Here is a 24051-nt window from a genome sequence, read left to right as displayed (position 1 = left end):
GCTCTATGGTAATAATGCCTCTATTGTGGATTAATCTCTTACAAGAATATATTCAGAATTTTTTTTTCGAGAAAAAATGAAACAGAAGTCTACCATTAACAGCTTCCAGTACCGCAGTACGTTCAAGCGCCTTTTTTACACAATGCAATTGCATCTGTTTATGGTACATGCCATGATTAAAATTTATCGTGGATTGAAATTTTTTACCGTGAACTGGGTGGTGGGAGGCTGTTGTACTTTGTACAATCGAACGGCCCTATATCTTGACTCTTACGTTTCACCTGTAAACATATACTCCACATGAGATGGATCTTAATCAATAAGTAATTAAGAAATGAAACTCGTAATATTGTCATATGGAAACAAGACATGAGATTAAGAGAAATATCCCATGATGATAATTAAGACCTTAAGTGCAGAGAGAAAAGGGCTCTAGCAATTCAAAGGGTGGACAGCCCAGCAGACGAATGCAAGGGACTGTTTATTAGCACTAAAGCAATTTAAATTCGAAGTCAGCTCTTGATTGCACCCTATTACACCTGACGCTCCGATTTACAAACATAATTATGTTTAGTTAGACCTTTGAAGAGTATTATTTGTATTGAGAGCGGTGGAAAGAGGAGAAGGAAGAAAGAGTGAGTTAGGGTTTTCTCCCCCTCACTAATGTATTTATATAAAAGAGGAAGTACAATGACCACTATGCCCTTAGGCTTACACATACACACCAATACACTTCTAACACTCCCCTTCAAGCTGGAATGTAAATATTGAGCATTCCAAGCTTCGTACAAATATCACTAAGTCTAGCTTTGCTTAGAGGTTTGGTGAGGACGTCGGCGAGTTGGTCAACCGCCCGAATGAAAGTGGTGCATATCTCTCTCTGCTAGATCCTGTGGCGTATGAAGTGGCAGTCCACTTCGATGTGTTTGGTACGTTCATGAAAGACATGATTGGTAGCAATGTGAATAGCGGCCTTGTTGTCACAATATAGGTGAGCTGGGGATGATGAGGGAAAACCAATCTCAGAAGTGATCGTAGCCACATAAGCTCACTGCCAGTATGGGACATGGCTCGATACTCTGCCTCAGCACCAGACTTGGTTACGACATTCTGTTTCTTGCTCTGCCAGGACACTAAGTTACCTCCCACAAAGGTACAGTAACCAGTGGTGGAACATCGATTAGTTGGAGAGCCAGCCTAGTCAGCATCACTGTATCCTTCCACCCTCTGGTGGCCACGTCGTTTGAAAAGTAACCCTCTCCCTAGGGCACCTTTCAAATAGCGAAGAATCTGAGTCATAGCGGCCAAATGGGATGTACGAGGAGCACTCATGAACTGGCTAACAACCCCCACAGCATAAAAAATATCAGGCACGGTCACTGTGAGGTATATGAGCTTCCCCACAAGTCTTCTGTATCTACCAGGGTCATGCAACAAGTCACCTTCGTCTGGGATGAGCTTAGTATTGGGGTCCATGGGAGTAGTGGCGGGTTTCATACCCGACGATCCTGTCTCATCTAGAAGATCCAATACATACTTCCTCTGTAAGAGTGAGAGGCTAGTACCAGAGTAAGCTACCTCAATTCCTAGAAAATATCGTATGCGGCCCAGATCTTTTGTGGAGAACTCTTTTTGAAGAAAAGTCTTCAATTGTTGTATGCCAACTGTGACACTCCCTGTGATAATGATGCCATCCACATACACTATCAAAAGAACATGTCCTGCACTTGTCTGATGACTAAAGACTGAATGGCCAACTGCACACTGTCTCATACCATACCTCATGAGAGCCTCACTGAATCGTCCAAACCATGTTCGAGGGGACTGTTTGAGGCCATATAATGATTTGCGCAATCTACATACGGAGGAGGACTCCCCCCTGAGCAACATAACCAGGAGGTTGTTCCATGTACACCTCCTCGGCTAAATCTCCATGGAGGAAGGCATTTTTGACATATAGCTGGTACAAGGGCCGACCATGGTTTACAACAAGAGAAATGAAAACACGCGCCGAGGGAATCTTGGCAGCAGGAGAGAATGTCTCATGGTAGTCAATCCCATATGTATGTGTACCCTTTGGCAACTAAGCGTGCCTTAAGATGCTTAACTGTCCCATCCGGAAAATACTTGATGGCATATACCCATCGACAACCAACGGGGTGAGCACCAGGAGGAGAAACAATGTCCCAAGTGTGGTTTGTTTGAAGAGCAAGCATCTCGTTGTCCATAGCAGCACGCCACCCAGGGTGAGCAAGGGCTTCTTGCACAAACTTAGGCAAAGAAACAGACGACAACAAGGAGACAAAAGTACGAAATGAAGGAGTAAGATGATCATACGAAACATAAGAGGAAATTTGATGAGCCGTAGTACGTGAACGAGTGCATGAAGCAATAGGAGCATCAACTGCTAAATCAGGAAGAGAGGAAGAAGGTACCCGATAGGAAGAGGCCGGTGTCTCTGGTTGAAGGGACGACGCCGCAGGAGGAGGAGGCTTTGGTCGCTGACGCCGCAGGAGGAGGAGGCTCTGGTCGCTAACGTCGTTGATAGACTTTCGTAGTAGCCGGCAGAGGAGGAGCTACCGAAACAGAGGGAGGGGAGAGTCCGATACAGGAGGTGGAATAGAAACATCTAAAGGGGCGGGAGGCTAGAAGGGGCGGGGGAGGAGGAGGTGGGGGCTAGTAGAGAAGGGGCGGGGGGCTGGAAGGGGGGGGGGGGACGAGGTGGGGGGTAATAGAGAGGGGCAGGGGTGTTGCCTGGGAGGGGTGGGGTTGCTGGAAGGGGGGGAGGAGGGCTGGTAGGAGGGGGATTGAGATGGGAGAAGAAGAGGGTTTGGGTTTAGGTTAGGGTTTGGGTGGAAAGAGGAGTTAGGGTTTTGGGTTAGAAAAAAAAAGAAGAAAAAAAGAAAAAAAAAAAAGAATGAAGAAGGATCAATGGTGGTCCCTAGGCATCCATGCCCTAGGGCTCTGATACCATGTTGAGAGTGGTGGAAAGAGGAGAAGGAAGAAAGAGTGAGTTAGGGTATTCTCCCCCTCACTAATGTATTTATATAAAAGGGGAAGTACAATGACCACTATGCCCTTAGGCTTACACATACACACCAATACACTTCTAACAATTTGTAAATGAGAAAAGTGTTTGCTGCCTATAGAGTTAGTGATGGTAGTAGGGATAACCTTTTAACTGTATACTGGAAAATGTTCAATGGTTTGGTTGAGAGTCTGGTTATGATAATAGGGACCCACTTCTCAGTGACATGTAGAGAAGAAGCAAAGAGATGCAAGTCTAAAAGAATTTCTTCTGAGGAGTCTAAAAGTCACAATTCAGAGTCATTAGCCCATGATTGCGTCTCTAAGACTTGTCTTATCGTTAGTGATTCCTTTCCGGTTGTGGATACCATTTGAAAAAATGTATTTTAAGCTGCTTTCAGTTTTGCTGTCTCGGCGAGTAATTTTTTTTTCTTTTTTGTTAAAATCTATATCAGAAATCTATAACAAATAAGACAGTTTGGGAGTCTTCAATGATATATTCACCAAAAATGAATGTGCATTAAAGGTAGAGAGCATGCTCTTATATACTAATACGGGTGCTTAAGAGGGAAGAAGAAGAAAATTAGAACACAAGAACACAACTTAGAGAAGAAGAAAATGGGAGCAAAGCTCAACCCAATTGATATTCCATCAATTACATAAGTTTATCAACATCCAAAATCCCCTCTAAAGATGGTTTCTAACTCTTTAAATAAAAGAAAACCAAAAATAATTTGTTCAAGATCCTCCACTAGCTAGCTTAGGGACTAACATAACATCAATTGCATTGGAACTCACTAACTTTGACTGTTTTGGGAACCCACAGACACAGTCCATCAAAACTGCCATAACTTTCTACCCTCTTATCCAATTTCCAAGCACAAATACTTGTTGGAAAGATCTCAAAGAGACCTACAACTTTGTAGTTTACCACTTTTCATAATTCTTCCATTTAGAAGCTCAAAAAGCAGGTTCAAAACGGGCCAGCAACATTAAGGAGGGACTGGACCTTGGAACTCCACCAAAACCACCTAGGCATGACATGGCTGCCATGTTGGCACTGCATCATTATCTCCGGGTGAGAAAGAACTCGCCCACGAGTTCTCATCAAGCTCTCCATGATAAGTTGTCAAGTCTTTATCATTGAAGTTGGGTGAGTATTGATATTTGGAGAGAGCTCAACCTTGAATGCATTATCCCCAATTTTCTTAAGCACTTGAAAAGGGGCATCCACACGATCTTGAAATTTGTTAAACTTCCTTGGTTCAAGAAAACTCGCCCTCGAACCTTGAAGTATCGAAGAATGATCATCAATTGAAACTTCCCAAGATCTAACTCCGCTTCATAATCTCCATAAAAATGGATCGATGTAATTGGATGAAAAAATCGATGTAATATTTTTCCATTCACCCATCACTTCAATATCCATCGGTTCACCTAATATGCAATCGGATCCAATTTCTTTGCTGATGAATTCATTGAATTGCCGTTGAAGATCCTCGTACTCCTCGTTAGTTTCAACAACAAGTAGATAATTGAATTTACCATTATCATTGGTCTCTTGATCAAATTCGTTCTTGGAAATAAAAAAGTTACTCTCATATCCTTTCTTGAACCATGCAATCCGATACGGCTTTAGATGTTGTTCGGTTTTGAGCTTGTGCTTGTTCACCATTTTATGAGATACGATGTTCTCACAACTCCCACCATCGATCACAATGGAGCAAACCTTGTCATGAGATTCGCATCGAGTCTTGAAAATATCGAAACGAAGCCAATCATTATCGGATTCAACCTTTGGTGTAGCAAGTGTTCTTTGGATCACCAAACTTTCTCCTTCTTCGGATTCGATTTCTTCATTTTGTATGCCATCTTCCTCATCATATATGGGCTAATTTGAATCATCAACAAAATTATCATCATTTTCTTCATCACCGAAGGCCACTACTTGCCGCTTTGGACAATCTTTGAAACGATGGCCAACTTGACCACACTTGAAACAAGCATTTGAATTGTTGGGACGATTGGGCTGATTTCCAACTTGATGTGTATGGGCTGATTTTGTAGAATTTTTGTTGAAATATTCGGACCTTGACTTTGTTCCTCCACCATGTGAAGATTCACCTTTAGAATAAGGATAGAGATTAAGAACATCCACATACTTTTTAGCACCACGACGAGAAAGCTTAGCCTCCACCTTCAAGGCTAGTTGATAAGCATCATTGACGCTCAATGATCGGTGCATTTCCACCTCATCACGAATGGAAAACTTCAAACCATCAACATACCTTGCCACAAGTTGATCTTCACCCTCTTGAATATCATTACGAGCCATGAGTTTGTAGAATTCTTCGGTGTAGTCCAACACACTCTTGGATTCTTGGCGTAGGTTGTTGAATTGAGAAAAGATAATTTAGGAAAATTCCAACGAAAGAAATTTCATTTTCTCCCAAGAAGAGATCTTACGCTTTCCTTTGCGGATTCTCATCTCTTGAACCTTATCCCACCATGTTGAAGCGCAGCCACGAAGCCTTGTAGCCACAAGCTTCACACGTTGGCTTTCGGGTGTCTCCTTGTAATCAAAGAACTTCTCAATGGCACTAAGCCATTCAAGAAAATCTTCGGATTGTAGACGACCATGGAACTCCGGCAAGTCAATCTTGACGGTGTCGAAATCAAGATAGAACCTTCCCAACCTACCTTTTTCACGAGTATTGGCGAACGGATTCACATCGGATTCATCACTAGAACCTCCATGGCTTGATCTACCACGCTCACTACGAGCCTCTTGGCGTTCAAGTCGCATGGTAAGTTGTTCAACTTGTCTTCGAAGTACTTGAAGTTCATCATCTCTTTCATCTCTCAAATCTTCCATCATTTGGTTACCACGCCTTCCTCTACCTCTTCGTGCCGCCATGAAAATCAAATCGAAGCTAGCCCAAGAGAGTAGCATTGGCTCTGATACCAGATAATGCGGGTGCTTAAGAGGGAAGAAGAAGAAAATTAGAACACAACTTAGAGAAGAAGAAGAAAATGGGAGCAAAGCTCAACCCAATTGATATTCCATCAATTACATAAGTTTATGAACATCCAAAATCCCCTCTAAAGATGGTTTCTAACTCTTTAAATAAAAGAAAACCAAAGCAAATTCGTTCAAGATCCTCCACTAGCTAGCTTAGGGACTAACATAACATTAATTGCATTGGAACTCACTAATTTTGACTGTTTTGGGAACCCACAGACACAGTCCACCAAAACTGCCATAACTTTCTACCTTCTTATCCAATTTCCAAGCACAAATACTTGTTGGAAAGATCTCAAAGAGACCTACAACTTTGTAGTTTACCACTTTTCATAATTCTTCCATTTAGAAGCTGCTAAAAAAGCAGGTTCAAAACGGGCAAGCAACATTAATGAGGGACTGCACCTTGGAACTCCACCAAAACCACCTAGGCATGACATGGCTGCCATGTTGGCACCGCATCATATACTAGGAAAATGAATGCGCATTAAAGGTAGACACCAATTTTCACCAATAAATATACCGAGCAAGGGATGTTAAAAAGATAATTTTGGTAAGCAGGATTTTATTCATGAACTTCATGGAGATTTTTATTTTTGAGAAAAGAATCATTTCTATCTATATGGTTAAGTTTGACAGATATCTTTATTTGAGTTTGTACAATAACTTTGTCGGATAGATTTATTTGAGGTTGTTCATGTTCTAAGACACAAGACATTTGTCAGATAGATTTATTTGAGGCTGTTCATGTTCCAAGGTACAAGAACTTATCTAGTTTTATTGTTATAAACATTGCCTTGTAATTTAAATTCCCAATCCTCTATGCAAATTCAGATTTTTCAGGCTATAATGCCCACCTAAGTAGTGATGCTTGGGATCTACACTTGAGGTGAACATTGGATTGGATACTAGACACAGATGATGTGTAGCCAAGGCTCATTGGGGCCACAGCTGAAAGGAGTTCTTTATTTTTTATGAAAAGGCTAAGTCACAGTCAATAGACTTCGACGATTGTTCCACATGTGGGTTTAGGTATATTTGTTCAATCTTTCTACTTTATAAAATACTAGAAATATATTATAGAGCTTCAATTTGAACACTGCGTAAATGACCGCTTAGTATGTAGCGGAATTTCTGTCATTTATCTATGTTTTCATCGGTCGATAGCTTACTCCAAAGTCCTAACCACTTTGTAGGTCCACATGTTTATTACACCTCATTTTTTTTCTGAATGATACTCCTCATCTTGTTTTGTATCGCATTGATAAAGACTTGAAATATGTGCCCTCAAGCTTATTACATATATCCAACTATATCCAACACTCCCCCTCAAGCTGGAATGTAGATATTGTACATTCCTAGCTTGCTACAAATATCATTCAACTTTGACTTAGGCAAGGGTTTCGTAAAATATGTCAACTAACTAGTCCACAGATTCTAGTAAAAGAAACTTGTATCTCTCCTTTATGAATTTTCTGACGAATAAAGTGGCAATCCACCTCTATATGCTTGGTTCTCTCATGGAAAACAGGATTGGTGGCTATGTGAATTGCAGCTTCATTATCACAATAAAGCTGAGCTGAAGAAGAACAAGGAAATCCAATCTCCGCCATGAGGGAACGTAACCAAAGGAGCTCCCCACTAGTACACTTCCTTCGCTTGCTGACCCTGTACAGGTACCACTCCAGCCTGCGCCACACTCAGAATCGGCACCCTCTTCTTCAGTTCCAGTGGTTCGCCCACCCGTTACAAAAGAATATCAGCGACGAGTGCAGAAGACGAGGCCTCCACCTCCTTCTCATCATCCATCGTCTGCTACAGTCGAGGTCCCACTCATGCCTATTGAGGTATCTTCTTTACCATCATCTGTCATTACTTCTGATTCTCCCATTGCTTCTCGTACTAGGTCTCATTCTACAGCCTATTTCTCAGTTTGTTTCTTATGATAGACTAACGCCTTCTTTTCAAGCCTTTGTTTCTTCCTTGTCCTCTGTAGAGTTACCAAAATCATTACAGGAGGCTCTTGAACATCCTGGCTGGCGAGCTGCTATGGATCTGGAAATGGGGGCACTTGGATCCAACCAAACATGGGAACTTGCTTCTCTTCCAGCTGAGACTCGACCAGTTGGTTGTCGTTAGGTCTTCTCCATTAAGTATTTACCTGATGGAAAGGTTGAACGGTTGAAAGCTCGTATGGTTGCTAAGGGGTACACTCAGACCTTTGGGGTTGACTATCATGAGACTTTCTCCCCTGTGGCCAAGATTCTTTCAGTTCGTGTCATCTTATCCATGGCAGCTAATCATGGTTGGCCTCTGCATCAACTTGATGTGAAGAATGCCTTTCTGCATGGCGATTTACAGGAGGAGGTTTACATGGTGCAGCCTCCAAGGTATGCTGCTCAGGGGGAGATGTCCTCCTATGTTTGTCGCCTTAAGAAATCCTTATATGGCTTGAAACAGTCTCCAAGAGCATGGTTTGGTCAATTTAGTGAGGCCGTTATTCGCTTTGGTCTTTGACAGTTTGCAGTAGACCATTCAGTATTCAGTCATAAATCCTCTGCAGGGTGCATCCTTCTGATTGTGTATGTTGATGACATCATTATTACAGGAAACAACTCAGGAGGAATTCAAAGGTTGATGAGTTTCTTACAGACAGAGTTTACTACAAAGGATTTAGGTCTACTTAGATACTTTCTAGGGATAGAGGTGACCTATTCTTCTCAAGGAATATCTCTATCACAGAGAAAGTATATGTTAGACCTACTGGAAGAAACAAGAAATCTTGGAGTAAAGCCTATATCTATGCTTATGGATCCTAGTGTGAAGCTTATTCCAGAGGAAGGAGATCTGTTGGAAGACCCTGTCAGATATAGACGACTAGTTGGCAAGCTCTTATATCTTACATTTACTCGCCCAGATATCTCCTATGCAGTTGGAGTAGTCAGTCACTTCATGAGTGCTCCTCGTACTTCTCACTGGGCGGCAGTAGTTCAGATTCTCCGTTATTTGAAAGGAGCACCAGGGAAAGGACTACTATTCAATAAAAACGGACATGTCAGAATAGAAGGCTATTGTGATGCATTGGGCAGGATCTCCAGCAGATAAGAGATCAACCACTGGCTACTGTACATTTGTTGGGGGCAATCTAGTGTCTTGGATTTTCAGGGGGGCGTGAGTGGGTTTGAGGGGGGGCAAAAAGATGAAATCTGTTTTGGATATGGAGAAGGATAGGGTTAGGTTTAGGGCGTGGGAGAGATGAAGATGAGAATGAGAAAGGGGTTAGGGAGAGATGAAGATGAGAATGAGAAAGGGGTTAGGGAGAGATAAAGATGAGGATGAGGAAAGGGGTTAGGGTTAAGGTTGAGGAATGGAGAAGATGGAGGCTAAGGGTTTCCTTAGGGATAAAAAACCCTAGGGTTCTGATACCATGTTGAGAGAAAGAATTAGAGAAGAGAAAGTGAGTTAGAGAGATGATCTCCCCCTCACTAATATATTTATTAATAATGGAGAAGCATAATTACATCTATCCCCTCAGGCTTATTACATATATCCAATTATATCCAACAAAATACAACATGGAAATTGCTACTAATTTTCTTCATGAAAGTTGAAACATTAACATAATGAAAGAAAGAGTCATACCGGAGACCATGGACCTGGCTCTGGAAGAGATTTGTCTGGTGGAGAGTTTTGCACTGCACCCGTTTTCATTTTCAAAATGTCCTGTCAAAAAACTTTGTATAAGAGGACATGATGTGAAACTCAATGAATATACATGATAATGCCAACTACAACTAATTGTTATTGCTTTGAGCCTCGTTATACATCTTGCATAGGCTCCAAGATTAAGTATGACCCTAGATGGATTTGTGAGATGCAACTCATATAAGTCAGGTGCATGTTGACTATAAACATGCAAATTAGTAAACATGGCTCAACCTATGGGTTCCACCCACTTGTGTGCATTGTTTTGGTAATATTATTGTAATAAACCTTCTGAAAATAAAATTCCAAAAGATTAAAGTATCTTGTTATGATTACCAGCATTTATGTAGTTCACAGCCACAGGAGAATGCAGATTAAAAAATATTGGATGTAACCATCAAATATAATGGACTGAACCAGACTAAAAAATGATTGACTGTTGCTTAAAACAATTTACTTACCTCCCCAACAGCCTCAAGAGCAGCTACCCATTCATCTGAGAATGGTACAGCATTCAATTGATATTTCACTTGAAGAGGATCTTGCTTTGAACTGTCCACTAGGCTTTCCTTCCTGCCACCAGAGAGAAGTAGACTTAAACCTGTCAGAAATTTTCTGCAACTGATTTATCTAGGATGATTTTAAAAAACCTTCAAAACTTTAAACACTTACTCTGGTATCGCAGTGCAACTATCTTCTGTCGTAACCATGTTATTCATTGAGTCACAATGGACTCTACCATCTGGAAGATTTCCAGAAGTAATTATGGCTTCCTTGGACAGGAGATTACTCACTGACCCATTATTGTCAGATAGGGAGACATTTCCATGTGACAATGGCACTGTGCTAAGTGATGAACCTATCCATTCAGTGGAAGAACAAGCCGACCCTAAAGCGCTAGAGCTTCCAGAACCAAACACTTGCTCTCTGCACAATTGCAAAGATAATTCACCCTCCACAGAAGTAACTCGGTCAACATTGTTGATGGCATCCCTAAGCTGCAAATCAGAGATTAGGTCGTCGTTCTTAACTGATTGGTTGCCATTTGAAGGATTTTTGTATCTGCTAATAACAGTGCAGGCATCAAATACTGCATCATTCGCATGTGGATGCTTGATTAGGTCACCTTCGCCTGTAAGATCTTTTATTTGCTTCGCACAACTTAGTTGAGACAGGGTAGGAGGACTTAGGGATTCACTTCCACTAGAATCCCTTCTTGCTGGACTGACACTGTTCACATTCACAAAACCATTAATGATGGTGGATTGCTCAGAAGATTCACTTTCTACAGGAAATTTAATCTGCAAATTCTGGTTTACTTGATAATCTTGCTTAATTTCATCAGATTCAGGCATTCTTAGAGCTTGCTTCATAGATTGCTCATCAATATTGTCACTAAAACAATCGCTGTGCAAATATTCCTGGCTATTTTGGTTATAATAACTCCCAGAATCAGATGGATCCTTTACTTCTATCTCTGTCGTTTGTTCCAAGTTTGATTCTAGATGTGAAGGCCCCCAACTGGTGTGTCTTTCAGAATCTAAAACCGCCATAGTTCCAATGATAGTAGCATTGGTGCCCACTTTAGGCAGGGCCCCCTCAGGTGCACAAAGAGCTTTTGGATCACTGATATGATTCTGATTACCAGGTTTCCCGAGAGTAGGAATGTTAGACTTGAAAGGATTGTATGGTTCAGTAATCTCCTGTGCTTGGATACCTTGCATGAGAGCGTTGGGATTTGCCAAATTACTTCCACCAGAATCTCTGCTTGCTGGACAGACATCACTAACACTCCCAAAACCTTTAGATTCCTGGGTTTCTTCAGAATATCCACTTTTTGCAGGTAATGCCATTTGCAATTTACGGTTCTCATGATAAGAAATTTGCTTAGTTTCATAAAGATCGGGCGTGCTTAGAGCTTGTTTCCTAATTTGCAAATCAACGACACCAACTCTTAAGCAATCACTGTGCAAATGTTCCTGACAATCTGTTTGGTCATAATAATTCCTAGAATCAGATATATCGCTTACTTCTACCTTTGTCCTCAAGTCCAGATTTGATTTTGGAATTGGATCCGTAGGAGTAACAATGGAAGGAACTGGGCTCTTCAATGCAGGACCAGCTTGCGTGCTAGAGTTTACAGCCTCGGTAGTTCCACGGACAGTCACATCAGTGCCCGCTTTAGGCAATCTCCCAGCTGGTTTACATAGACGCTTCACCTCACTGATGTTACGGTTATGTTTGCCAGGTTTTCTAAGAGTAGGAATATTGCACTTAGAATTGGAACGGTTGCATGGTTGAGTACTATCCTGTGACTGGATACTGTGCACAGCAGCAACCTTTGCCTGCAAAACTCAACAGATTAGAAATGGTACGAATAAGAAAACCATCATTGTTAAATCCATAGTTTTAAATTTCGGCCGAAATCCTAAATTTTGGTTTCGGTTTCTACCAAAACCGAAAGTACATTGAATCGGTTTTCTACAGAATTTCAGCAAAATCCGAAATTTCACCTAAATTTACAAGATTTTCACCGAAATTACTGAAATTTCCACCGAATACCGAAATTCTTTTGTGAAAATTTACATAATTTCGGCTGAAACAGAAAATTTTTGGTTTCAGTGGTGGGCCCGGTGGCCGAAACCGAAATTTAAAACCTTGGTTAAATCTCAGCAACAGTTGGACAGGAACTAAATAGGTAATGATGCATCTAGAATGATTGTTCAAAGTATTTAGTTGGGTATTATACCTGTTGAAAGTAGCCTAAAGATGGTGAAGGCATCCGCAAGCCTGATGGTTTCAGATTATATTGCATAGATGGAGTACTTCCACAATTATAGTTTGGAAGTTGTGCGAATGAAATTGCACCTTTACTTGAGACAGAATGTGCTGGCTTTGAAACCAACTTTGGACCGATAGTACCTTTGCCAACCTGAGGTGTCTGCATATCGTCTGATAACTGTGATTCAGAAAGCTGTTTGACCTGTGATTCGGAAGAAAATAAATTGTGTCAGAAATTTGATCCCACAGAATCCTCTGTATTTGTTTTAGATAGAACTATCTCATCTAGCATTTAGTTCTCACCATATTTTTCCCAGGATGGGGTGCTGAAGATTTAGTTGATGAGGGTGCGCAACAAAGGCCATATCTTGTATTTACTGAAGCAACTTTGTTACCAAAGTTATTATCAACTTTAACTGCTACAAGAAAACAATTTCTAATTGATGACATACAGAAGGATGAACTCAGCAGGCCATTTTTTATGACAAAGCATAAGCACGGTTATGAACAAACCCCCTATAAGATGATAAATAAGTGCAGAAAAAAGAACCTGGTAAGTCAGTTTGACCACACTTTGAGCGTTTCGTAGCCAGGATGGCATTCTTGGGAGCCACGTGAAGAGATGGATCTGCCTTTGAATCCTTGGTTTTTGGTAGTTTCGGCAATGAGGTTATTGTGTGCGTACTAGTAAGTCTCCTTTGAGTACACTAGAGTTAAGATTCTTCTCAGCACTTTTCTTTCAATTGACGAAAAAGACAGTTTAGAAGGAACCTTAAAAAATTTACAGAAAATGAACACTACCAACCTTCCAGACAAAATTAAAATCATGTTTTAACACACTAGAAAAGGATATGAGTATGAAGCTGGAGGTTGTGGACAACCTCCGCTTTGCGACGCAATTCTGTTGATGCCTTTCGCTAATGGAACCTTTCTTGAGGCCTGGACAGAGCATGTTAACAAGTTGTAACATAAGTAATGAGATCCCACTTGGGTTCTCTCAATTGATAGGCAAGAAGACTTGGGGTAAAGTGAAAAGGATTAAAAATAAGACAGTGCCCCTAAAATGTGTTACCTAGTAGGAAACAGTTGAATAATGACAAAAAAGTGTGCCCAAATTTCAGAAAAAACTAACCGATGATGCAGGGTGATCGTCCGAAGTTAAAGATTCCAACGTAGAAAGTGAACCACCGATCCTTTTGTTTTCATTTGGAAACCTTGCAGGCGATTCCTTGAAATTCCTACTGGACTCACTTAAAGGCCTGCTCAGCATTGATAGTTCCTGAGGATCCAGAACACCTGATAGGAATGGGATAATACTCAAACAGGGTCAGGTTTATTTCGTTTCTCAAGCAATAATTTCATCATAATAAAAGAAATATCTCAATGGAGTAATTCTCTGATACCTTCTTCAGTAAAGAAAGCCCTATTCCATGCTATGCTTTTTCTCAGGTTACATACTCCAGCCATTTTCCTCTTCCTTGTTTGCAGTGGCTCTCCACTAGTAGTTGGCATGCCTAAATTGTTCTCTGATACTATGAGAAAGTTCTCCTTGTTTCCAATGTCTTTAGGTGATGAATGGTAATGCGTTTGGCCCTCATCATCCTTCAAAAGCTCTGAAATTCCAAAACATCATCTTATTAATTTCGTGCACCTCCAAAGCACAACATCCAACAGAGTCACAAAATTTGTATCACTGTTTTTCTAAGCTCTACACATAATATCTAGGGGAAAATGGTCCTGTCAAGGATTAACAGATCCAAACTGAAGCAATTAGCTACCTCAAAATGTATTCTATTGTCCAATATAATGTGATTTTTTTGGTTAAACATGCAAAGGAAAAAAATTTGCAAAAACTTAACAAGTCCGGATAACTCAAACAAGAATAAAGCATAATCTTTACAATGTACATACACATATGTACGTATATGTATGTGTATGTGTGTGAATCAAATAAGTGGTAGCTGCAGACTGATAGGATACACTGCTTTTTCACATTATTCCACTATGTACTGAACATAAATTTTACATAAACATGCCCATAGAAAAAGTAAGCTACGGGTGAATCTTACCACCATCCATTCAAGGTTGTATATGGATTAGCACTTGGACCCACTTAACCCACTATCTAAAAGGTCAACGAAAGAAAAACCCCACTTCCCATCAGCGTCTGATGATATTATCTCACATCTGATTATTTCCCATGTACATAGAAACATAAAAGATCATTTCCCATGCATATAGAAACATAAAAGATCATAAGCAAGTTAGGGAATGTGCTAATGCAGTCTACACATGCACCATGTAAGCTGCATTGCCCAGAAAAGCAAAACCCAACAAACTCTATGGTATCTTCAAAGTTGAAACGGCGTGGCAAGAAATTCATGGCCTGGACAATTTATACCACAATCGCAATCTAAGTAAAATGGGACAAAAACGTGATAAAAGGGGATACCTACATACTTGTTTAGAATGCCAATGTTGGTGGGTCATGGTTCAAGCAGACGCAATAAATGTCATAAAAAATTCAAGCAAACTAGGGTTTAGTTGCGTACATTGGTGTCACTACAAGATTCAAAGAGACTTTTCGAGAGCCACTAAATCATTAATTCTATAAAAATTTCTCAAGATCACCAGAAATTCTCTCCAGTTTAGCATTCGTCGTTTATATATTTGTTACATGCCTAGATGGGTCCTGCTATAATAGAATAAATTAGTTTTGATTTAAGATATGTTAGAACTTAGAAGATTTGTTTATTGGATTGCTCGTATGCTGGATTAGGCAAGTAGGATGGATTAAGTAACTAAAATTGATTTGGATACTAGCCAAGATTAGATTAATCTTCATTTAGTTATTTATCCTCATTTGCTTTTCTATAATTTAATGAAGAAATTATCTTAGAATTGTGTCTTTTTGCACAAAGGAGGACCGATCCTTCCCTCGAAGTGGATCAAGAGGCTGATCTTCCCTCCCTCTAAGAAGATCAATCACGTTACGAACCATTCGGGTTTGTAACATTTTTGTCTGCAAAATTTCAAGAGCAATATCTTTTTCGAATTTTCATGTTTCTTCATATCTAATTCATCTAACCACCTCTACATTTCTACAGAGTTTATAAAAAATAAAAATAAAAAAGAGGAAAATTCAACGCCATAAAAAAAACAGAGAAATGTCAGGGGCCGTCATTGAAGAAAAATACAAGCATTGAACAACATTGGAACAAGAAATAAAGAATAAAATTAGAGAAGAGGGGAAGAAGAAAAATCCAAACCCGGTTGAGAAATTCGACGATGAAAATGGTGAGAGGGTTTTTTGGAATTAGGGTTTTGGAGAGGGGAAAAGGAGAAAATGGAGGGGAGATATGGATTGGGGTTTTTGTCAATGGGTTGGTGGAGGAGGAGGAAATCATCTTCATCTTCTTCTCTGTCGTGGATTTCTATGAGAGAGAGATCCGATTCAGAAATTAGGGTTTCACCTTTCTCCATGGATCGATCAAAATCCAATGCTCTCTCTCTCTCTCTCTCTCTCTCTCTCTCTTCTTCCTTTCTTTCTTATGTGTTTCGGTTTTGAAAGTACCTGGCGAGAGGGAAAACGGGTGTGGCAGAGAAGGCACGTGCCATTATTTTGGATGACATTAATACCCCTGTCACGTTAAGGGCGCATAATCCTACAGATGGGGTGAAAAAAAAAATCATCTCCCTTATTTTAAGGTATTGAAGGACACAAGAAGAAGGATAAACATTAAACGTGACGTTAAAATCTTTCCCTCGGATCTCAACCAATTTACGAGGATTTTATATGTTGTGTGGCCGTAAAGTCCAGTATATTTTTCCAAAACGTACAGTACGTCCCACTTCATAGGATGATCCAAACCGTTCATTTGTTAGAAGGGCATGTTGTCTGGTATTTTTCAAGAAGTACATTGGGGCCTACCTCATAGGATGATCCAAACCGTTCATTTTTGGGCAATAACATAAAATGGTTGTACCCGGACCCCGGTAAAGCATTTGTTCAGATCTGTAGAGAGACTCCACATTATTGAAACCTCTGTAGATCATTTTTAGATCAGCAGTGAAAGGTAATTTTTAACTCACACAGAGGCCTGCATTTGAGATTTAAGATTTAGAACACTATGAGGCTAACTCTTGGAGGTTTTCCCTCTTTTTAAATATAATTCCCACCGTTTAACCAAAAAAAAAAAAAGAGGCTACCCACTTGAATATTGCATTTAAATTCCACTCGACTCCCGAACATGTCTTATGTGTCATTATTGCTATTTTTTTAATTAGGCGCACATGTGATACTACTGTCCCCCTACTCAATTTCAAATTAAATTCTACTAAAATGGTAAAATTTTGGTAGAAGAATAATGAAAAAGGCCTGGTCTTTCCTCTCACTCTCTTCCCTATCCTTGTCCTCTATATTCGTAATGACACGCCTACTTTTTCCACCACTCTCCGCGAAGACCGCTGAGCAACCAAACATTACTTACTAAGTTACCATGGTTTCAAATTTTGGTTTCGGATTTTTTTGGTCCTTACCGTAACCGAAATTTTGGCCAAAATGTGACGAAATCAATTCAATGGCTATTTTATCTCCACTTTATTTCGGCCGAAATTTCGGTAATTTCAGCTCAAATTTCGGTAATTTCAGCTCAAATTTCGGTAATTTCAGCTGAAATTTCAGGATAATATTAAATAATTATCAAAATTCAAGTTTTTTGAGTGAAATCCCTTAAATTTCGGACGAAATTTCTTGATAAACAAAATTTTGACTGAAATTTTGGCTGAAATAAACTAACTTTTCGGGTATTATCAATTCGGTTTTGTTCTCCATCGAAACCCAAAATTTCGGTCGAAATTTAAAACCATGCTTTCCACAGTTTTCTTCTAGACAAATCAAAAGCTTGTCTCCTCCCTTTAACTTCTTATTCTACTACTTTTCAAGCCACCCCTGAAACCAAACACCGACATCCCATGCATAAGATAAATGTCTCCTTTTTCAGTCAGGGGCGAGGGAATCGTGCAAGAAGCGATCGGAGTGCCCTAATGCGAGTGACCGAAAGGGTTTCGAGTGGAAGCTGGCACCTCAGGACTAGGTCGTTGCTCCTTTTGGATGCCAAAATTATTTTGGTTCTTGGGATTTTTGTGGAACAAAAAACTTCCTGGGAGATTGGTGGGAATAAAACTCCCTGGAAGTATTCCGGTAAAATAAAAATCCCATGTTTGGTTGACCGGACTATGGTGGGAAAAAAAAATCCCGGTAAAATAAAAATCCGCTTTGTTTGGTTGCTTGAACTGTTGGGAAGAAAAAAGTTCTTCTTTTGGTTATTTTGGTTCCTCGGATTTCGTGCGGGATTATTTTAGTTCCTGGGATTTTTTTTTCCAGCTTTGGATTTCGTACGGGGTTATTTTGGTTTGTGGGATTCTTTTTTACCCACTATATAACTAGCAACCAAATGTGAGTTTCCTGCGGAAATTCCACAAAAGTCCCAAGAACCAAAAAAATTCTGGCATCCAAACGGAGGGGGCTTTGATGGATGAGGGGCCAAGAGTCATCTGATGAGCGTGATCTCAACTTCATTTGGGTGGCCTTATGGTTGTCATCTGTATCAATGGATTTGACCAGGTAAATGAGGCAGAAGTGGGGCCTAACAAGTGTCTTCTAGGAATAAGCATGAAAGTGACTTTATTTCGCATTTTCCAAAGAACCGGGACCAGTTCCCATCAATGGTAAAAGACCGTCTTTGGGTCCTAAAGTGGATATGGGAGTCTGTGGGTCCGACAGTGGATATAGTGGGGATATATGTGACATCAAGACCGTTGATATCTTAGAACATCTTAACGTGACTGATCTCCAGGGCGAAATTTTCCATTAGGCTCCGTTTCTTTCAATGTAAAATGGGCGTAAAACAAATTTTACGCCCATTTTTCCATATGAAAATGGCTGTAAATTTTGTTGAATTATTCGGAAATTTTAAATGAGGCATCAAATTTTTTTAATTTTCCAAAGAAGTTAAAAAAATGGCATTTTGTACGAAAGGCATTTTGCGGATAAATGGTCTGTTGCATCTGACAGCAGCCACAGAGGCTCACTTTTTAAGTTTTTAGCAGATTTTGTCTTTATTGAGGAGGTGGCTGCTGTCAGATGCAACGGACCATCTATCTGTGAAATGCCTTTTGCGATGAACGCTAACTAGTCCCTTGAAAATATTCAAAAAATTTAGCCAGCATGATTTGAAATAACATCTTTACCCTCCATTATGGTGGGGGCCCATTGCAGATAAGACATGGGTTCAAGAACCATGATCAACAGCCAATCCTAACTGGATTTGCGTCCTTTGTCCAATAATTAGACAAGACCATCCAATTGGCATAATACTCAGATCCAGACAAATGAACGGTCCAGATCATCCTACTCAGATCCAGGCCACCTCCACCCCACCATTGAATTAGCTTATTTCTTGGCTAGCATGGAAACTGATATTTTAACCCCAACACCTCCGCCGCCCCCCCCCCCCGGGGGGCGTATGGATTACAAGAAAAACATTTCCACCTTAAAATGGGCAGAAAATGGGTGTAAATGTGTAATACCTTTTCGTTAAATGAGTTATATGGTGGAAGGCCATGAATGCATGTGCAGCCCATAAATACAGTGGGGCCCACGTTATTTGGGTGATCCAAACCATTCATTTGATGGGCCGTAATATAGATAGGGTTTGCCCAAAAATTCATCTCCATAGGATCATGCTAACCCTTCGATTTGTGGAGGTTTAAAATGGACAGATCAGTATAGAAACATCAACTGATTGGAGGGTTAGGATGATTTTATGGAGATGAATTTTTGGGCGCTATCTATATCAGGGCCCATCAAATGAATGGTTTAGATCAATCTTTGAACATTTGTGTTAGGCCATTTTAGTCTAAAGAAACAAAGCCCGGAGAAAAAAAATTTCCAAGGAATTATTTTTATTTCAATAGGCGAGCCTTAACGCAACAGTAAGAGTAAGGGTGCTCTATTGTGACCTGGTGGTCATGGGTTCAAATCAAGGAAACAGCCTCACTGGAGAGCCGGGATAAGGCTGCATTCCCTCCCCAGACCCCGCAACAGCGGGAGCCTCTGGGCCGCCCTTTTTTTTAATTATTTTTATTTCAACAATTTTGAGGGAAATGATATGTTTATAAATTGAAGATCCATGTCGGTAAAACTTGAAGTGTGGGAGTCCAAATCACATTTTTTTTCCATTTGGAGGTCCAAATTACCTTTTTTATTCATTTGTAATCAAACAAAGGAAAACATTTTCAGAAAATTCCAGCAATCCAAAATACAAATAAAGACAGGTGGAAATATCAGGAAAATGAGGGATGAATAGCACATCCAATCCTATGGATTCAGCAGCAAAAGAAGAGGACATGAACTCTTCACGTGGCACAGTCAGGAAAGTGGGGGGTTTTATTCTGCTAATCTGCCTATGAAAACTGCAATAGCACATCCTAAAGATTCAGCATCAAACAAGAGGACAAGAACACTTCACGTAGTACAGTCAATCTCCACTCAAACTCAACATTTCCATCTTATCTTCAAAACCCACCTCCATTTCCCTCCTTAACCTCCCTCTCCATGCCTCAATCATGAAAACCCACAGAAACCCAATTCCCTCCTAAATGGATTGCACCCTCTGTATCAAATCCTCCACCCCATTCTTCTCAAAAACCCCTCCGCCCCTCCCCTCACCCACCCCCTTCAAAACCACTTCAAAACCATCAAAACACCACATTCATCACCCTCAAAGCATAAAAAACACGGAGCCCATTCCAAACATCTCTCTACCCACCACAAAAAATCAAGAAGAAGAAACACTCCTAACACTCCTCAAACAGAGGAAAACAGAGGAGGCATGGCTAATTTACACTCAATCCACAAATCTCCCCTCCCCCACGTCACTAAGCCGCTTAGTTTGTCAATTATCCTACCAAAACAATCCACACTCCCTCGCCCGAGCTCAGGCGATCGTCCGGCGACTCCGCGACGAGCGCCAGCTCCATTGCCTCGACGCCAATTCCCTTGGCCTATTAGCCGTCTCTGCCGCCAAATCCGGCGCCACCCCTTACGCCGCCTCCATCATCAAATCCATGCTCAAATCCAATTACCTCCCCCATGTCAAGGCTTGGAGTGCAGTCGTGAGCCGCCTTGCGGCTTCAGGTGACGATGGCCCCTCTGAGGCCCTCCGATTGTTCAATTCCGTCCTCCGTCGTGTTCGTGGCTTTGCTGGAAATGGAATCTCCGTCGATAGCCGACCGGATACTGCGGCCTTCAATGCAGTGCTTAATGCCTGTGCTAATGCTGGAAATGCGGAAAAGTTTGTACAACTGTTTGATGAAATGCCTGAGTTTGGGGCCAAGCCTGATGTTTTAACTTACAATGTTATGATTAAGCTTTGTGCTAGAGTGAATAGGAAAGATTTGCTTGTTTTTGTTTTGGAAAGGATAATTGAGCAAGGGATTGTGCCTTGTGTTACTACCTTACATTCTCTGGTTGCGGCCTATGTTGGTTTTGGGGATTTGAATACTGCAGAGAAAATGGTTCAGGCAATGAGGGAGGGTAGACAGGACCTTTGTAGAATCCTCAGAGATTCAAATTCGAAAAACCCGAATCGGATGGAGGGAATTCTCGAAAAATTGCTTTCGAAATCGATAGCCTCGTATAATCATGTCCCACCATTGTTACCCAAAACTTACTCCCCAGACTCTAGAATTTACACCACTCTGATGAAAGGCTACATGAAAGAAGGGCGATTCAGCGATGTGATTCGAATGCTTGAGGCAATGCGGCACCAGAGCGATAAGGCTAGCCAGCCTGATCACGTTACCTATACGACTGTGATCTCGGCACTCGTGAAGGCAGGGTCTATGGAGAGGGCACGGCAGGTGCTCGCTGAGATGGCCCGTGTAGGTGTGCCTGCTAATAGGGTCACCTACAATGTGTTACTCAAGGGCTACTGCCAGCAGCTCCAGATAGGAAAGGCCAAGGAGCTTGCCCGCGAAATGGTTGATGATGCGGGGATTGAACTGGATGTTGTCTCTTATAATATCCTTATTGATGGGTGCATACTAGTTGATGACAGTGCGGGTGCCCTTGCATACTTTAACGAGATGAGAGAAAAAGGAATTGCGCCTTCTAAGATCAGCTACACCACACTAATGAAAGCCTTTGCCTTAACAGGCCAGCCCAAGTTGGTTAAAGAGGTATTTGATGAAATGCTGAAAGACCCAAGAGTGAAAGTTGATTTGATAGCTTGGAACATGTTGGTTGAAGGATGTTGTAGAGTGGGATTGGTGGAAGAAGCTAAGAAGATCATACAAAGGTTGAGAGAGGATGGTTATCACCCCGATGTAGCGACGTATGGCAGTCTTGCCAATGGGATTGCATTGGCTAGAAAGCCAGGGGAGGCTCTTTTACTTTGGAATGAGATAAAAGAGAGGTGGGAGAGAGAAAAGGAAGGTGGGGTTTCTTCTTCCTCTTCTCCTCCGCCGTTAGCACCTGATGAAGGGTTGCTTGATACCCTGGCTGACGTGTGTGTGAGGGCTGCTTTTTTCAAGAAGGCTTTGGAGATTGTGGCTTGCATGGAGGAGAATGGGATAGCGCCCAATAAGACCAAGTTTAAGAGGATATATGTAGAGATGCATTCAAGGATGTTTACCAGTAAGCATGCCTCAAAGGCAAGGCAGGATAGAAGGAGCGAGAAGAAGAGGGCGGCGGAGGCTTTCAAGTTTTGGTTGGGACTTCCCAACTCTTATTATGGAAGCGAGTGGCGGCTCGAGCCAGCCGATGATGGCGGTTATGGTGATGGTTCTATTTAAACTAGCATATAATATACATACATACTTAGCTTGCAAATGAGGGAGGGGAGGTAACATCAAAGATACTTTTATGTTCATTAGCATGGAAGATTAACCAACATATCCATTATTTTTTATGGCATCCTTTTACAGATATTAGGATACATTGGTCATTTGGAAACAATGATGGAATTGCAGTCACTTTGGAAACTCAGTATTGTATACTGTGGTAGTCCACATGTTAGATTACATTTGTGCTAATATTGATTCGCGACAGATGTTATGTTGTTGTTCTAAATGGAGGTTCTTGGGTGCATGAAAAATGGTGAGAGAATTTAGCACAAGGAAGAGAAGGGTGGTAACTTCTTAATGTATCAATGGAGTCTGGTTTGGAACATTTGGAATCTTCACCTTGAGCTGTGGGGACTTTAATGGATCTTTCAGACTAGTGCTTTTGAGTTTTGATATGTCTTGTTTAGCTAATTGATATGGATTTTCTGACAAGATGATGAAAATCACCTTTATTATGTATTTATGACTGCTAGTGAAGCTAGGTTGATGTATAATCCAACAGCTTTCTGATGTAAGTGGCAAACCAGAAATTTATAATCCCTGCTTGATGGGACAATGGAAACACTTCAAAAATTATCATTCCCTTCTTGAAAAAAAAAGAAGATTCTAATATAATGCATCTGGTGTACACTTGGGAATTTAGTATAGCTCTCAGTTTCACTCCAGGTAATGTAGTTTTCTGTTGGTGAGTGATGAAGGTATGATGTCACTGTCATGGTTATTATTGAAAAATATATGAAAATGCCCATGCAGGACTACTGAAGGAGTTGTAATTTTTCATTACAGGTATGATGTCACTGGCATGGTTATTATTGAAAAATATTTGAAAGAGCCTATGCAGGACTACTGAAGGACTTGTAATTTTTCATTACACCGGAGGGGTAATGCTGAACATTTCTGAAAACAAGGACATTTGATATCCAGCATGAGAAATATAAGGAGCACTTTTCAATACTTCGCTTGAAAAATGAGGAATAGCACCAGGCCACTCAAAGTAGTAACAAGAGATCCGAGCTGTATCTCCTAATATGCTTATTCTCTGGTTTGATATTTTAGCTTTCTCAACTGAAAGCCATGACAGTTTTCTTTTACACTATAAGATTTTTTACTTTTTACCTTAGCAAATTAAAAAAACATCACATTTTACTACACTATACATCTACTATGGCATGAAATTGCCTCTTGATGGGTCTAATTAATATCAAATTTAGTGCAAAACATCAATAAATCTCATCATTCATCATACCAGATGCCAACTATAAACATTACAAACATAAATCAAGTTTGAAATTGTTCAAATCTCTCATCGCACTCCTCGTGTCCTATACGCTTTCATAAGCCAGATCATTATACTCAATTAAATAGTATCCCTCATCATCAACACCAACAACTCAATGAATATCAGCATCAGCATCAATGTCCCCGTCTCCAACGTCCACAATAACAATAGGTTGTTCCACTTGTTGACAACCTATTATGGCGAAAATATGATTATCCCCTGTCATCCAATCTATCAAGACATTAAAGTGTCTAGGTTGATGGCTAGTAGTTTGTCTTCCTTGGTAAATCTCTATTACAAAATATCAGAAATTTTTATCAGTTTAAAT

At 40.6% G+C, this 24051-nt stretch overlaps 2 protein-coding genes across 3 annotated transcripts; one reads left to right on the top strand and one right to left on the bottom strand.

The window, feature by feature from the left end:
* Positions 1-23: 23 nt before the first annotated feature.
* On the bottom strand, positions 24-16070 carry LOC143878675 (uncharacterized). 2 transcript variants are annotated; one of them, XM_077380929.1, is made up of 11 exons: positions 15805-16070; positions 13939-14148; positions 13668-13831; positions 13390-13474; positions 13086-13238; positions 12839-12954; positions 12504-12737; positions 10427-12099; positions 10216-10327; positions 9692-9772; positions 24-281 (listed from the first exon to the last, which is right to left on the bottom strand). In XM_077380929.1, the coding sequence occupies exons 1-11, from the start codon at positions 16016-16018 to the stop codon at positions 204-206; spliced, it is 3120 nt and encodes a 1039-aa protein (XP_077237044.1). In that variant the 5' UTR covers positions 16019-16070; the 3' UTR covers positions 24-203. The 2 variants fall into 2 exon arrangements, with proteins under 2 accessions (XP_077237044.1, XP_077237045.1); XM_077380930.1 differs by having other exon boundaries at positions 12839-12951.
* Positions 16071-20016: 3946 nt separating this feature from the next.
* Positions 20017-23084, top strand: HCF152 (Tetratricopeptide repeat (TPR)-like superfamily protein). Its single transcript, XM_077383457.1, has one exon. The coding sequence runs from the start codon at positions 20198-20200 to the stop codon at positions 22391-22393; it is 2196 nt and encodes a 731-aa protein (XP_077239572.1). The 5' UTR covers positions 20017-20197; the 3' UTR covers positions 22394-23084.
* The last annotated feature ends 967 nt before the right edge of the window (positions 23085-24051 follow it).

Source organism: Tasmannia lanceolata, unplaced genomic scaffold (assembly GCF_043159265.1).
Source record: "Tasmannia lanceolata isolate RefF3 unplaced genomic scaffold, GAP_Taslan_0.1 ptg000006l, whole genome shotgun sequence".
Lineage (NCBI taxonomy): Eukaryota > Viridiplantae > Streptophyta > Magnoliopsida > Canellales > Winteraceae > Tasmannia > Tasmannia lanceolata.
This window is presented reverse-complemented; position numbering and strand designations above follow the sequence as displayed.